The sequence below is a fragment of the Anastrepha ludens genome, chromosome 2, assembly GCF_028408465.1.
Source record: "Anastrepha ludens isolate Willacy chromosome 2, idAnaLude1.1, whole genome shotgun sequence".
In the NCBI taxonomy this organism is placed as follows: domain Eukaryota; kingdom Metazoa; phylum Arthropoda; class Insecta; order Diptera; family Tephritidae; genus Anastrepha; species Anastrepha ludens.
Genome location: NC_071498.1, coordinates 178,945,007 through 178,960,125, shown reverse-complemented (window position 1 = coordinate 178,960,125; position 15,119 = coordinate 178,945,007). Strand labels below are relative to the sequence as shown.

At 37.7% G+C, this 15,119-nt stretch overlaps 1 protein-coding gene and 1 non-coding gene across 2 annotated transcripts in view; both read right to left on the bottom strand.

Annotated features, from left to right (window-relative positions):
* LOC128855948 (protein Skeletor, isoforms B/C) overlaps positions 1 to 15,119 on the bottom strand; it is a 158,257-nt gene that overhangs the window by 73,279 nt on the left and 69,859 nt on the right. Inside the window, exon 2 of the mRNA XM_054091211.1 lies at positions 5,434 to 5,510. Within this exon, the coding sequence (XP_053947186.1) occupies positions 5,434 to 5,510 (77 nt within the window). The remainder of the gene's footprint in view (positions 1 to 5,433; positions 5,511 to 15,119) is intronic.
* On the bottom strand, positions 2,278 to 2,443 carry LOC128856145 (U1 spliceosomal RNA). Its single transcript, XR_008453810.1, has one exon. It is a non-coding gene; the product is annotated as a U1 spliceosomal RNA (small nuclear RNA).

The following is a 15,119-nucleotide window of genomic DNA, read 5'->3' as shown; positions in this document are numbered from 1 at the left end:
AATATGGCAAGAATGTGGCTGACAGCTGAGTCATCATCATAAATTCCTAGAGCTCCAGTATGAAACATAGTGCCACAACTAATTTCTTTCATTCGGGTCTGTTTTGCGCCAATCTTTTAACTTCATTCCAGCTAAGCTGCATGGCGTGGGCTTCTGACTCCAGCAGTCGTCTCCAGGTATTCGTGGTCTTCCACGTCTGCGGCTTCCTCGGGGGTTCCATTCAATGGCGGCGGTTGTTAAGTCACCATTTCCTCTGCGTAGAGCATGGCCAAGGCCAATCCAGTCCCTGGGTGCTGGCCCATAAGTCAGCATTCGAGATAATATTTGGCCAGAGTATTTTAAGAATTTTTGGAAGGCATCTGTTTACAATTCTTAAGCAAAATACGGGAAAGCGCCGTACCCAGTTCACTAAAATGAGATTACCATGAAATCTACGCCTACTACTCTCGAGAATAAGTTTTCGTGATACCTTCTTTCTAAGCACTAAACCCCATCTTACATGAACTGACTGAAACTTATGGTGCTCACAGTCACCAACGTGAAAAAGCAGGCCCGTGTCAGCTGACACTATGCTACTAATAAGAGCCCCATGAAAACGAATTCTCGCCACCGCTCCGTTCCGTTCCGTAATATCGTAGATCGTCGTTTCATCGTGTCAGCTGATACGGGCGTACGTTTAAGTTGGTGAGTGTGAGCACCATTATAGCATGGCTTTAGACCATGATTCAATGATAAAAGGTTTGCTCAGTAAGCAGCTTTCTCCTTCTCTCTTGACAAATCGACTCCCTTAGCAAGACACTGGGTTGCCAGCTCTAGAAATTTTTAGTAAAAGTGAAGGAAAAGTAAAATTTGTAGAAAAAATATTTAATTTTCAAAATGGTCTGCTTACAAGCAACAGCTCGCTCGAGAGTATTCATCGGTATGTTCAGGACTATGGTAGTATGACATGGAATTCGTACCGCTTAAGTCAGGTCATGATAGAGTATTTGACGTAATCGATGAGTGGAGAATTTGCAAAGCCTTATTTCTTGTGATGCGTTGATTTAGAAGTAATTCATATTTTGCAAACAGCTAGCATTTCCCAAAGTGTTGCAGGGAGAAAAATTTGATAGTCCCGACGCGATCGATAACATTTCAGACCTCATTATAAAGAAGTTGGGATTGACGGAACTTGTTTCCAATGAGCCCACCTTCCCATGGAAGGATGAAATGTCCAGAGGAGGCTTAGCAAAGCACAGTACCAGCATGAAAAAGCTCCACATGAAACTGTAGGTCCTTCCATTTATGGAATAACATCAAGACGCGCGCTACAAATAAGAGGAGGATCTCGGCCAAACACCTAACAGAATTGTACGTGCCAACTATTTATTTATTTTTATCATAAAAGTTTCATATTGGCGATACTTCGCGATCGGTTTTAAATTTAAAATTGAATTCACAAAATAAATTCTTGGATTAAGTGAAATAATTTCTTGTTTTAATAATAGACTTGGCCATTTTCGCTAATAACTTCTATTTGTACCATTATTTACATTCAAATATTAATTAAAATTAATTTTTTAAATCTTTCGCAGTTTGTTTTTATTTAAGTAAGAAAATACTTTTTTGTTACCATTTTTACCAAAAAGGATTAATTTCTTCCACTTTATTCACCTTCTTAAATACAACCTTTTGTAAGGGAGTGTCAAAAATGTCAGAATGTCACTAGTGAGCAAACCTTTAATAATAGAATCATAGCTTTAGGCCAGGTATTTCTACTTCTATCTACTTCTCATATGTATCTATCACACGCCAAATCTTGAAAAAGTTGCATCCCTTCGTCGACTTTAAAGAGATTTCATACAGCACTAAAAGGAGTTATCTACATACTTACTGTATCTCTCTCTAATCAACATTATATTGTTATATTTTCCCGTTCATATGCAGTCGAAGTGCAAGTGCAAACTTCATATAGAATCTAATATAGTCAAACAAATACCTTTTCTAAAATATCGCACCCTAAATACAAAAGGGGCACAACTCAAAATGTTCCTTCTGCTCAAATATGAACGAGACGTTATCAATAAAACGGTCCGCGGATGACATATGGCAAAAATAAATTTTTTGTTTTTTGGTAGGACTGTTATAAGCTTACATGGCAAATTTCAGCGTGATATGTCACATAGTTTGTTTTCTGTACTACTGTAAACAAGTCAAGCTCGAGTGTGGAAAATTTTGAGTTGTGACCCTTTTGTATTTAGGGTGCGATATATCTGATTTTTTCAATGTATTCCAAATGTCGGGACGGCGCGTACGCTCTTCCCGGCTACCAAAAATTACACGCACGAGTTATTCACATTAGGAATAATCGCAGAGGTCAACCCAATCGAATGTGCAATGATCAAGTCTCGCTCCGGAGGAACCGCCTTTGTGATCACGGTTCACCTCTACGCCAGGTAAGTATGCTTTCCTCTGCTCAAAGCAGAGTACTTAAGTCGGATCACTCACAAAGTGGTTGATAATTAATAACAGAAGGATGCGTAGGTATTCAACGATGAACGAAAAGGATATTCTTACAAATGCTCTCAAAAGCATGTTGGTGTGTACCTACACATTCACAATTGTCTCTGGCTGTGTATGAAATCATGCAACAGGGGTAGGCAAAATGAAACAAAATTTGCTGCAGTTTTACTTTTCACAATGCAGATTCAACACGCAAATATTAAAAAACGAAATCAAATATGGAGATCACTTATCATGAGATAATTTATCACTAATTGTAACTTGTATAGATCTACAGGACTTTTATTATTTTATTGCGATTTTCGAGCGAAGTTGAATTCGTTGTAACAATTCTAAAAAGACTTCATTAAAAAACTGATAGTTATCATAAATATTAATTTTCATAATAGTAGACTTTCCCTCAATTCAAAGTTCTTGTTGAAAAAGCAATGAAAATGGTGCGGAAGTAAATGCAAGACTCCAGAGTTTCAAAATTCACATGCGAATCAAATTGCTTGACTGTAGACCCACAAACTTTCTAATAACTCTTCAAAGAGAGAACGATCTAACGGGGCACAGTCTGTTGGCAACACACGCCTTCAAACAAGGTTTCCCTGGGAAGAAAAAGTGCAGGACAAGATGGATAACATAAAGATATGTGTGTCCATCACTCGGCGGGTCCAGAGCCTAGCTACAAGTGGAAGAACAGTTACAGGGTACGTACGGCATTTGGAGGCAACTTGAGAGTAAAACTAAGTTTTATTTTGAACAAAATTCAGTGAAACTTCACGAAATTTTTGCACTACATTTATTTACTTCTTAAATATCTATAAAATCATTCAATAAACTTTCCATTAGTTGTACGATTGCATGCCCGAATCGAATGCTCCTTATTCATACTGACTATAACGTTATTAGTTGCAACCTTCAGGGAAGAAATGGTGTTATCAGGATGCTTATTGGTTTCGCCTCAACTGCGTCCCATACTTGGTAATCCAGGGTATTAAAGTCTAAGGAGTTAGGCGGTCATAAGCTATATTAGGTGTTGTATAGTCATGGAAATGTTCAGCCGCAATAGCTTTGTAATTTTGTGTCGCAATAGCTTTGTGTAAAGGAGTAGAGTTACTGAAAGATATATAAGCTGTCAACTCGTACGCTATCAATCCAGAGTTTCACTACTGTCTGCAGAATTCACTCGAAATCTTTGGGTGAAGAAGTGTGATGGCACGACATGTCATTTGTTGCTCACAACACCTAAAACCATAACAGTGACTAGAAAATTTGTGTGTATGACATGAGGAATTGTCAAATTGGAACATAGCCGTCTGTGATTTTTGCAGTTGATCTTTTAGTCTTGGTCAAACATTTTTTTTTTTTCAGAAAAAAACCATAACATATTAGGCGCATCAGGGTGTGTTATTTTGTTTGGAAAGCGTTTTGATCGCATGACTCGATGTTCCCGTGTTTGCTCCGATATAAACAATATTCTTCGCATAAGGTAGAATTTATACCGCAGAACTTTATAGACAACTCGACGGATAAGACCCTCAGATTGATTAATCTCCCTCGCAAGGTCCCTCGTTGATTTTAAAGAGTCCTCGTCAATGATCGCTTGCACTTGTTGAATAAATTTTGCACATCACACAGTGTCAGAGTGTTCCTCATGTTTTTTGTGTTTTGCAACAGATTTTGCATCGCCACTTGGTGCTTCCAATTCACGGCGAAAGATTTCCAAATCGGTTTTGATTTGCGAATTTGGTGAGGATAACTGCATGTCTCTTAATTTCTAGAGTTAAGTTGTAGTCCTTCATGTCTTTATCCGAAAAAGAGCAAACAGAAAAATAATGGTTTCGGGAAGTTATAGCCACATATAAGTAGGCATGTCCGCATGGGTAGACCAAGAAGCGACAAATGTAGGCTACTAATTAGTGTCATCACATCCACTCAGATGTATGCAGCACCAGTATGGATAAGGAAAGGCATATGTATAAAAGGTCACACGAGGCCTTGTACAGACTCTGCGCACTGAGGGTGATAAGCGCATACAAAACCATCTAAGACAAAGCTGCAATGGTGATCACTGCGATCACCCAACGATATATTGGCGGAAGAGCGAACAAGAGTTTACATGCTAAAAGAACAGGGTCACACTAACATAGCAGCGATTATGACAAGAGAGTAGGTTATATCCTTACTAAACCACACAGAGAGGGATGGACCTATACGCTAATCCCAAACATCAAAAAATGGTTAACTCGAAGCTATGGCGAGCTTAAATTTCACCTAACACAATTCAGAAGATCCGATAGTACCACAAAATATAGCCGCAGCTAAACAGACGATACTTGAAAAATAAACGGACTCTTAAGTCGAAGTGTGACAATTATGGTGGGGGAGGGGGTGGACAAGCCCAACTGGGGTGGTTTCATTCGGATATGACCAAAACTGGTGGAGGATTAAAGTATATGCAACTTGTGACCGACTGCATGTGAAGAGTAACTGACGTAGAGCCTAGTGTTCAACCGCCTCTCGACGATTTACTCGGTACATTCCCACACTGACGGAGTAACGACTTCGGTGCTGCCTTCTTGTAGAACAAAAAATGTCTTCAAATACCGTATGCACCCTGTATACGGTTTATTCCGCATTTAACTTTCAAAAAAGAACTGTAACCAAAAGAACAAATATTTTTGGTTGCACCGTAATCGCATTCTTTACTATGTATCTACCTATGTGACACCTTCTTTTGGCCTACCGGCTGACACAATCGAACACAACAAAAAACATTTGTTGTTGTAAAAAACTTGTAATGTTGCAAAATAAATATTTCTATCAGAAATCAATGAAGTAAAAATCACAATGAGTGAGTTCCGGTGAGGTATAAGACTGTATCTTGCAAATATTTGCCTCTATTTCATAAGAGAAATAAATTATAAATCTATGTAAACGTACCCTTATCCCGTGTGCGAAGTTGGTGAATTGTCCAATGTAGCGACCGTAGTAGGGTTCTGGTGGTGCACGCCCTGAAGCTGTAATGAAAAATACAAAAAAATCAATTGAAAAATTTTTCATAAAATTCACCTTTCTTACAGCACTCAATAAATTACATTATATACTTCATAAAAGTGCATACTTATTAACATATATACCAGAATGTATGAAATTAAATACACACATACATATGCAAATATATTATTTTCTAAGTAGCTTTCAAGGCGTAGTGGAGACAAAGAAGGCATTTTGAGATTAAAAGTGGAACAAAGGTAAAGCTGGTTGTTGCACATTTACTACAAAAACAAAAATACAAGCGCTACTAAGCATCAGCGACAAAGAAAAGCTATGCAATAATAGCAAAAAATCAAAAAAAGAGAAATGAATAAAATAAAGTTAAATTATGAGCAACCACAACACAAACTAATCCTACAGAGTTTGTGTAAAAACTTTTCTTATTTTCTTTGTTTTACATGCAATGCGAATTAAATTCGCTTTTTGCCTTCGCAAAACAGTTGCTTACACAGCTACTTGAATTTTATGGGGAAAAGTAAAAGCTCATTAAAAGTACGGCGCTGCATTATGAATATATTTTCAGTTGACTTACAAAGTGTTTACGCTTGAAGGTGATTGATTACCATATCCCAGAGCACATCGAATGCAAATTATCTCCAGCGCAACATGCTTACCTGAGAGGGAAATCCATAGAATCAGCCCTACACGAGGTTGTAGGGACTGTGGAAAAATCTCTGGAGGGCAAACAATTCACTTTGGCGGCCTTCATAGATATAGAGGATGCTTTTAAAAACATTAGGGCGGAGTCAATTGTCAATGCGTTAGATGGACTAGAGGTGGGAAAGCCAATCTGTCTCTGAATCTCGTCCCTGCTTAGCTGCAGGGAAGCTAATGCGGTGACAAGAGGGGCTAAAGTCACTAGATTCAGGCACAGGGGGAAGCCGCCGGGTGGTGTCTTTTCGCTCCTACTTTGGCTAATTGCTATTGACGAAGTTCTAAAAAGGTTAAATAAGGGTGGGGGTAAGGTAGTAGCATACACTGAAGACTTGGTCCTAATGGTATCGGAACCGCTTGCCTCGTGGCTCGTCGTGGCTGAGATTTTAGAAAGGTCACTGTGTACTCAGTCGCTGCCTTCGAGTTAACTCTGACAAAATTGAGATGGTGCTATTTACCAGTAAATGTAAATCTCCACACTTTAGACGTTCTCCCGCTTTCTTCGGAAAATAGGTATCTTAGAGTGATATTTGACTACAAACTCCATTGAAATCTACACTTGGAAAATTGGGTAAAGAAGGCCAGTATAGCCTTCTATTCCTGCAAATCTATGTTCGGCAACAAATGGGGACTCAAGCCACAGGTCGTGCTTTAGATGTACAACGCAGTGGTTCTACTAATTTTAACGTATGGATGCCTGGTTTGGTGGGAAGCTCTTCGGTGGGCCATAATATCACTAAACTGGGGTGGGTGCAAAGAACTGTATGTATTGACACCACTGGACGATGTAAAACTTGCCCCAGTGCTGCCCCGAATGTCGTTTTGCACTTACTTCCCATCGACTTTTACGTTATTATCATCGCTGCTCAAAGTGCAATCAGGTTAAGGGAAGTTGGCCTCTGCAGGCAATCTCTCAAGGGACATGGCTGCAATTTTTGGGCAGTTAACACCATATTTCTCCGAACTTCGAACAGATCTCTCTCTTCGCAATCTAGAGTTTGAGGGTCGTGCTAGGGCAATCTTTCCAAATAGGCAGGATTGCATCGAGGGGAAAATCTGCTCCGAAGCTTGCACCTCTGTCCTCACTGATGGCTTCAAGATGGAATCGGGAGTCGGTGCAGGGGTTTTTCTCTAAATCAGCCAGTTTATCCATTTCCTTAAAACTGCCGAGTACTGCTAAAGTTTTTCAGGAAAAAGTCTTTTATGTATATCCTGCAGGCATGCAGAATGCTTAGGGCATGGGAGGGAGCGAGAGATAAATTAACATTTTTTCCGATAATCAAGCCGCAATCAAAGCTCTGACGACGCCATGGTGCAGAGCCAAACTAGTCAACTCCTATAAAGAGGAGATCAAATCTCTCGGGTGTGCAGGTAACATTTCTCTGATCTGGGTTGGGGGACATAGGAGTATTGAGGAAGTGAAATTCCTGATGAGTTTACCAGGAAGGGGACTGAATTGGTTTCAGGGACCTCCTACCCGGTCATAGGCATTCCCGTGGCTGTTGCTAAAGAGGAATTGCACAACTTATTTCTTAGGAAAACGCAGAAAAGATGGAGTTCCATTTCTTCATGCGCTATTTTGAAAACATTTTGGCTCCAGTACAATGGAATGAGGACTCAGAAAGTTCTGGAGACTCCATGTCATTCAATTTCCAAACTCGCAGATGTGTTTACCAGTGATTGTACGATCGGCACGCACGTTGAAAAGCTATGTTTACCATTTAGACTCCATTGCAGAAGCTGTGGGGGCCTTTCAGAGGAGGAAACTATTGAGAACTTTTTCTGTAAATGTCCGGGCTTGGCAGCTAACCGATTAAGGTCACTGGGTGCTCCTTTCTTCGACAGACTGGGTCAGTGCGTCAACCTAAATACCATCAATCTTCTCCATTACATCAACAGCTGTGGTTGGCTGTAGATATTTGCTGTTGGAGGTCTCGAAATAGTATTAAAACGACGCTTTAGTGCTACTTGGGGAGTGCCAGACCGGTACTTCAACCATTTCACCTACTTACGGTTGAAGGTAATGTCGTAAAAATTCAGAAAATTTTGTTTCAGTCACAAAAAATTTTATATTTTTAATGACAAATACATATCCATTATTTTTTTTTATTTGTTAATTTAGTATTTTGGATTTACCTGAACCACCCTGTATACATTGCCAAAAGGGCGCAGGTATAGGTATGTAAGACTTTAAACAAAAATCGCATATTTACTCATAACGACCGACTGTGCTTCAGGTGCATGTCTGGCATTATCATAAGAAATATGTATGTATGTGTGTCGGTATGTATGCACACACAAATGCACATCTTTAATAGGAAAATGCAAAAATTTCATACAATAGCCTGTGATAATTCCCTTCATTTGGGTTTGGCGGCTCCATCAATGTAATTTTAATGCTCTTTTAATGAAGCGAATGTTCCATAAAAACAAAACTCAAATTAATTCCCAGAAAACTTAGCCAACGTTTCGTCAATTGTCAATAGATATAAACATATGTATGTGCGCATGTGTAACTTGTGCCACCCAGCTGTAATAGTTTCAATGAAAATTAACTTGCATACTTCACATAAAATACTTACATACATAGCTTATGTAAGGTAGTCAGGTAAATTTTTTGTGCAGCTCTCATGTGAGTACTATATAATCATATTTAAGTCATCATATATGCATGTATGCATGTAAATAAAGAGAGTGTGTGTAGAGCGGGAGAGAGAGAGGTGTGTCGAATGCCGTTCGTTTCGGTGATTGCAAAAAAGTCACTTGCGTTTTCTCATCATTTAGCAGATTTATATGCCCGAGTACTTCTCAGTTGGAGTACATAATAATACATACACACATACTTATAATAAATGGTATGCAAATGGCTAGATATTAGTTATGTATGTTTGTAAATCTATTATCTACATATGTAGTACATATGTACGCATGTATGCACTTGGGCTCGTTGAGAAGCTTTGCTGCCTTGTACGAGTATTACTTCGCAATTTTTAATCACCAAATTGTTTTCTATACTCACATATGTATGCACATACATATTTACGTACATACACATCGATCGTTTGCTCGTAGAATGTCATAATTAAAAAAGGCAATATATCTAGAAATCAAGAAAACACTTTTAAAGGTTGGAATTTGTCATTCCCTACAGAAATAAATTACATTTTTATTTTTTATAATGAGACACTCACTGTTAATAGAGACTGCCTTGCATTTTTTTACATATCCAAAAAAAATGTGAGCCGTCATGGGACGCCTGGCAGAAGTGAAACTTCGTGTGTGTACAAGTAATATGCATAAAAGGTAATATTATTACAGGAATTAAATATAGCCTAATGAAAAAATGAAGTATTACAAATTTCTTACAGAAAATGGTAACTTTATTTAATAAACATTTATTTGCATGTGATATCAAAATTCGATATTAATATCAAGCCACAATTTAAACATTTTCATCTGTGACTTCAGTAATAGTTATATTCGATGTTTCCTCTGCCGGTATTACTGTGACGATTGGTGGATGATAACTAAAGTACGTTACAAAAGTATTATATGAAATATTATCAAGATATCTCACAAATACAGCATCTATTGTTGTTCCATATTTGGTAGTAGATTCTCTTGGATTGTTGTTGATTTGCAATTGAAATTCTTTTTGAAGCGTGCTTTGAGTGCTGAATTTTTTTGAATTTTCAGGTGGCGCAAAATTAATCATACAGTTTTGTATTTGAAAATTATTAAATAAAATTTAAAAAAAATTAAATAAAAAAATGACTTTGAGTGATTAAATTTTTTGAATTTTCAGGTGGCGCAAAATTAATTATCCAGTTTTGTATTTGAAAATAATTAAATAAAATTAAAAAAATATTAAATAAAAAAGATGATTTTGAGTGATGGAATTTTTGAATTTTCAGGTGGCGCAAAATTAATCCTCCAGATTTGTATTTGAAAATTATTAAAAAACGCCCGCCATTGCTTGTCTGTTTTTATACAGCAGCTCTACACTTCACAAATTCCAATTATGATTGACGTACTCAACTATTTGTAAAAAATATAAATAATCCGATAGCATGATTAATTTTGTGTCACTTTGTATGATAATCAAAATGTGTCTTTAAAATATGCCTTCCTCCATAGGCTTAAACTTTTTATTCAATTTCAACTTTTGCTCATTACGAGCTGGCATATCTCGAATTTGCTATTAAATAAGTTTGCACTTTTCATTTCGAATTAATAAAGCAAGAAATTTAGCATTGCAAAATAATTTGGTTTAAATAATTGAGTAATGAAACTTCTTTCTGCTGTGGCTCTGCTTTCTGTGACCTTTTGATATTTTTCAACTCAAACACTGACCTTCATCATTTCACACAGAGAGCGCGCCTCAAAGGTGCCCACTCTAGCCAGCCTTCCAATTTCCTATGAATTCTCTCTAATCGAATCCCTATTATCTACATAGCAAATTACCGAACACATTCAAAAACACATAACGCACCAACATTTACTAAGCACTCACGAGCATCCAACTTGCCGCTCTTTAGCAACTCTACATTTGTCTCTCTAACATGGCACACATACTAACACACTTTAACCCAAATCATGTGTGAGTTGTTCCTTTGAAATTGGCTTAGCACTTCTCATACTACTACACATAAATACTACTACACACGGCAAGCGTCGCCACGCCAACGATTCGGTTTACAAGTGAGCCAATAGATGTTTCACATCAAAAATAATACGGCGTCTACTCTGTAATGCGAGGCGAAAGAAAATTTTATTAAAAAAATGTTTTGTCTGTATTTGATCGATTTGTCGATGTAAAAGCTGCTTTTGACAGCAAGAAGTTGCCTATATGCCGCGATGTCTGAATTTGGTATCCCCGCAAAACTAAAGCGGCTATGCAAAATGGCGTTGCTCAATACCAACAGCGCCGTCAAAATTGGATCTGCACGTTGGTGCCGGCGAGTATAGTAGGTGATGGATCAATGAGCTTTACGAGATCATAGACATAACGCAGCGACCAAAGATCCAGATCCTTGGTTGGATGGGTCATATCATCCGAATGGTTACAAACGCTATGGTCCTGAAAGTATTCAATGCGATACCAGCTGGTGGTAGCTGACGAAGAGGAAGACCTCCTTCAGGTGGAAAAGGACTTAGCTTCACTTGGTGAGTCCAAATGGTGACAAGAAAGAAATGGTATGAAACCAAATTAAATCCAGTTTTTTTAACTAAATATACTTAACACTTTATTATAAGACAAAATAACTTAAAGTAGACAGTTTTCCCTAGTAAAAATATGATAAAATAGAAGTAATTCTTATTTGGTCAAAGACTTAGCGCAGTTTTGATTTCTGTAAAAAATATGAAATATTTGTAAAAATTGAGAAAAGATTATTGACTATTATTATTTACCATATCAATATTTGGTAAAATAGCCGTTATTCTGTATAACTGATTCACACCTGCGTGGTAAACTCTCTATTAACTTTTGGCACCTGTCCAAAGGAATAGAGTTCCATGCTTCCTGTACACCTTCCCAAAGTTCATCGATATTTCTAAACTTTTTTTGTCCAACCATCATCTTCACATCATTCCACAAGTTTTCGATTGGATTTAAATCCGGACTTTGTGCTGGCCAATCGAGCTGGGTAATATTTTCCTGCGAAAGTCAGTTTTTGACCACTCCCGCAATATGTTTGGGATCGTTGTCGTGCATAAATATCCTATGTACTGGCATAAACTCGAAAGAATATGGCTCCATATTATTTCTAAGTATATTCAGATACATATGATTACCCATATTGCCTTCTATCTTGACCAGCGGCCCAACCCCGCGCCACGAAAAAGACCCCCAAACTTTTAAATTCCCACCGCCATGCTTCACCGTCTTTTTTATGTACCGTGGATTGGTTTCCTGATTTTTTTCACAATGTACATACGTTTTTCCATCAGGACCGATGCAGTTTATTTTAGTTTCATCCGTAAAAAGTACTCGTTTCCAAAACTCTGTCTTTCCGAAGAGGTGCCTACGCGCGAATGATAAACGCGCTTTAATATTCTTTTTTGATAGGAGCGGTTTTTTTCTTCTTATGCGACCAAATATTTTATTTTTATTCAGACGCCTTCGCACGAGCTTACAGGACACAACTAAGCCTAATTCTGCCCTCACTTCAGCCGCTATCGTTCGTGAAGACATAAAAGAATCCGATCGACTTTTCCTTACAATTATTTGATCCTCACGGGGGAAACTTTTACGTGGCGGAGCTTTGCGAATTTTTTTTGTTTTAATAAATTAGCATCCGAGTTGACATCTCTGATGGCATTGTATACCATTTTTCTTGAACAATACACTATTCTGGAAATCTTCACTTGATTGGTCCCCATTTGGTAAAGGTTCCATATTATTTTTCTTTGTTCAACTGAACAACACTTTCCTCTAGCCATTTTAGCACAAATTTAAATAATAGACGTTATTACAATAATTAAATATTCACAACAAAAAATAATTATTTGCCGAACCGATCGCATGTTGAGACAGAACTCAAGAAAAAATAAGCAATAACAAATACGAAAGAATTATAACGGTTATTTTTCGGGCATTTGAAGAGACCCATAAATAACTTGTATCATGTTGAAAACAAAATTAGGAAAATTTGCACTGTCTTAGAAGTAACTGCATTATTTATCAGTATAATAAAAAGTGCGCTAAATGTCTGACCATAGCTATATGTTTTTATAAAACCAAATACTGAAATTACATAACAAATTAATAAATAGTCAAAACTTATCAATATGTGGTGTACACTTTCTTTAGACGCTGACAGTATTTACATACATACATGTAGCGAAGTCCCCGACGAAGTGCCAATCAAATTGATTCAAAAGACTAAAAGTATCTGACCGCAGCATCCGCCGCATACTGAAAAATGATCTCAAAGTCAAGCCTCACAAGTTCCTAAAGGTGCATGACCTCACACCAAAGCAGCAACAAATCAGATTTGACAGAGCGAAGGAGTTGCTTCGCTTTGCCAAAAGTGTTCGATTTCTGACGAGAAAAATTTTCAACTTGAGCAGTTCATACGAGAATTTTAGTCATCGATTGGCCACTAGGAGGTAGCACCCGCCACACATAATACTTTAGGCTGCTATGACCGCAGATAGGCACTCTCGAATCGCTTTCATCGAGCCTGACGTCAAGGTAAATAAGAAATATTGTCAGGAAAGTTTTCTGGAGGTTACCTTGAAGCTGTGGGCAGATACACATTTCGGTGGCAGACCATGGACGTTTCAACAGGACTCCGTACCGTCTCACAAAGCGCGAGTGAACCAAGAATGGCAAAACAAAAAGCCTTCCGAACTTCATAACGTCCACACAATGGCTCTTAAATTCACCAGACGCGAATCCGGTGGATTATTGTCTTTGGACCATTTTGGAGCAAAGTCCGGACTAAAAGATTCACCAGTCTCGAGGCGCTGAAAAAAGTCATTGCCCGCGAGTGCTCCAAAATACCTGCAAGTCACATTCGGGCAGCTTGCGATTCGTTTCTGGACCGTCTCAAGGCCATAGTCAAGGCAAAATGTGGTCATATCGAGCAAAAGCAAATTGATTCTTAATTTTGTATTATTTTCACACATTTTTTAGTTTGAATTGAAAAAAAGTAATTTTTCAAACTAAATTTATGGCCTTTTTAATTGGTTACACTTTGAGTGCCGGACCCTGGACTAAATTTCCTTCCGCATCGCATTACAGAAAAAACATTATTTTTGTTTTACGCCACTCTTCCAGCAAACGAGTGTTTTATTCACATGTAGGTTTGTTTCCCGTAGGGGCACATATATACATATTTATGTAAAATTTACTTTACATGCCTACATATATTTGTACATATATCATACATATATATACATAAGTACGTACATACATACATATATTTACTTATCATTAGAAAAATTTCGACAATTTGCGAATTGAAGGTGTGAATTATCTATACATCTCAAAAATGTGAATAAGTATTCCATTGTAAACAAATGTAATTGATTTTTAATGATTTGTAAGAGGTAAATTTAAAAAAAAAAATACAAATGAATTTTAATGATTTATAATTGGTAATGTGAAGCACGTACGTAGATATAAAAAAAATTAAGAGTGAATATTTTTTCTAATTGCGCATTCACCGAAAAATCTCAATGCTAAAGTCAATAAGACTTTACCTGACAAAGCGCATGATTTTGCAAAATTTCTGCTGTCAATTTTATATCATATGTTACCAATTAAGGTACAGCAGTGTGTTTTCATAGGCCAAATTTGGCAGCATCAAATTAAAAAATAATATTCCTGGTATAGTATGGTTGGTTGAAATGACCGACGGCCCCGCATTCGTAGGTTGCGGTAAACCGAATGTGAATCTTTATTTGTACAAAACGGCAACTACTCGCAGCAAACGCTACCATTAACGAGTCATAAGGTTTAATGAAAGCTCGGCGAATAAGGGCGAAGGGCTACTTACGTAAATATAAGCACATGCACACTCTGCACTGGTGAATTTTGAATCAAAACTGATTCCTCTAAAACCAATTGCAAATTCTGCCACTTTCTCGGTAAATCATGGTCTGGCGTTCGAAGCATCGTTGCGCATTATTGCAATACAGACAAAAAGGCTCCGGAGAGCAGATCTGGCTGCCCAAAAAATTTAAACGACAGGAGCCAATTGTGGTGTCCACGATGGCACAAAATCCAAAAACTTCGGCTGTCAAATTGTGCGAGACCCTGCAAAATTCATTTGAAATCAATTTCAACCGCCAAACTGTTCGGAATACCCTATATAAGGCTGGGTATCATGGCCGGGTTCCTCGACGCAAACCCTTCATTTCGAAGGTAAATAAGAAAAAGAGACTAGAATTTGCTAAACAGCATTTAA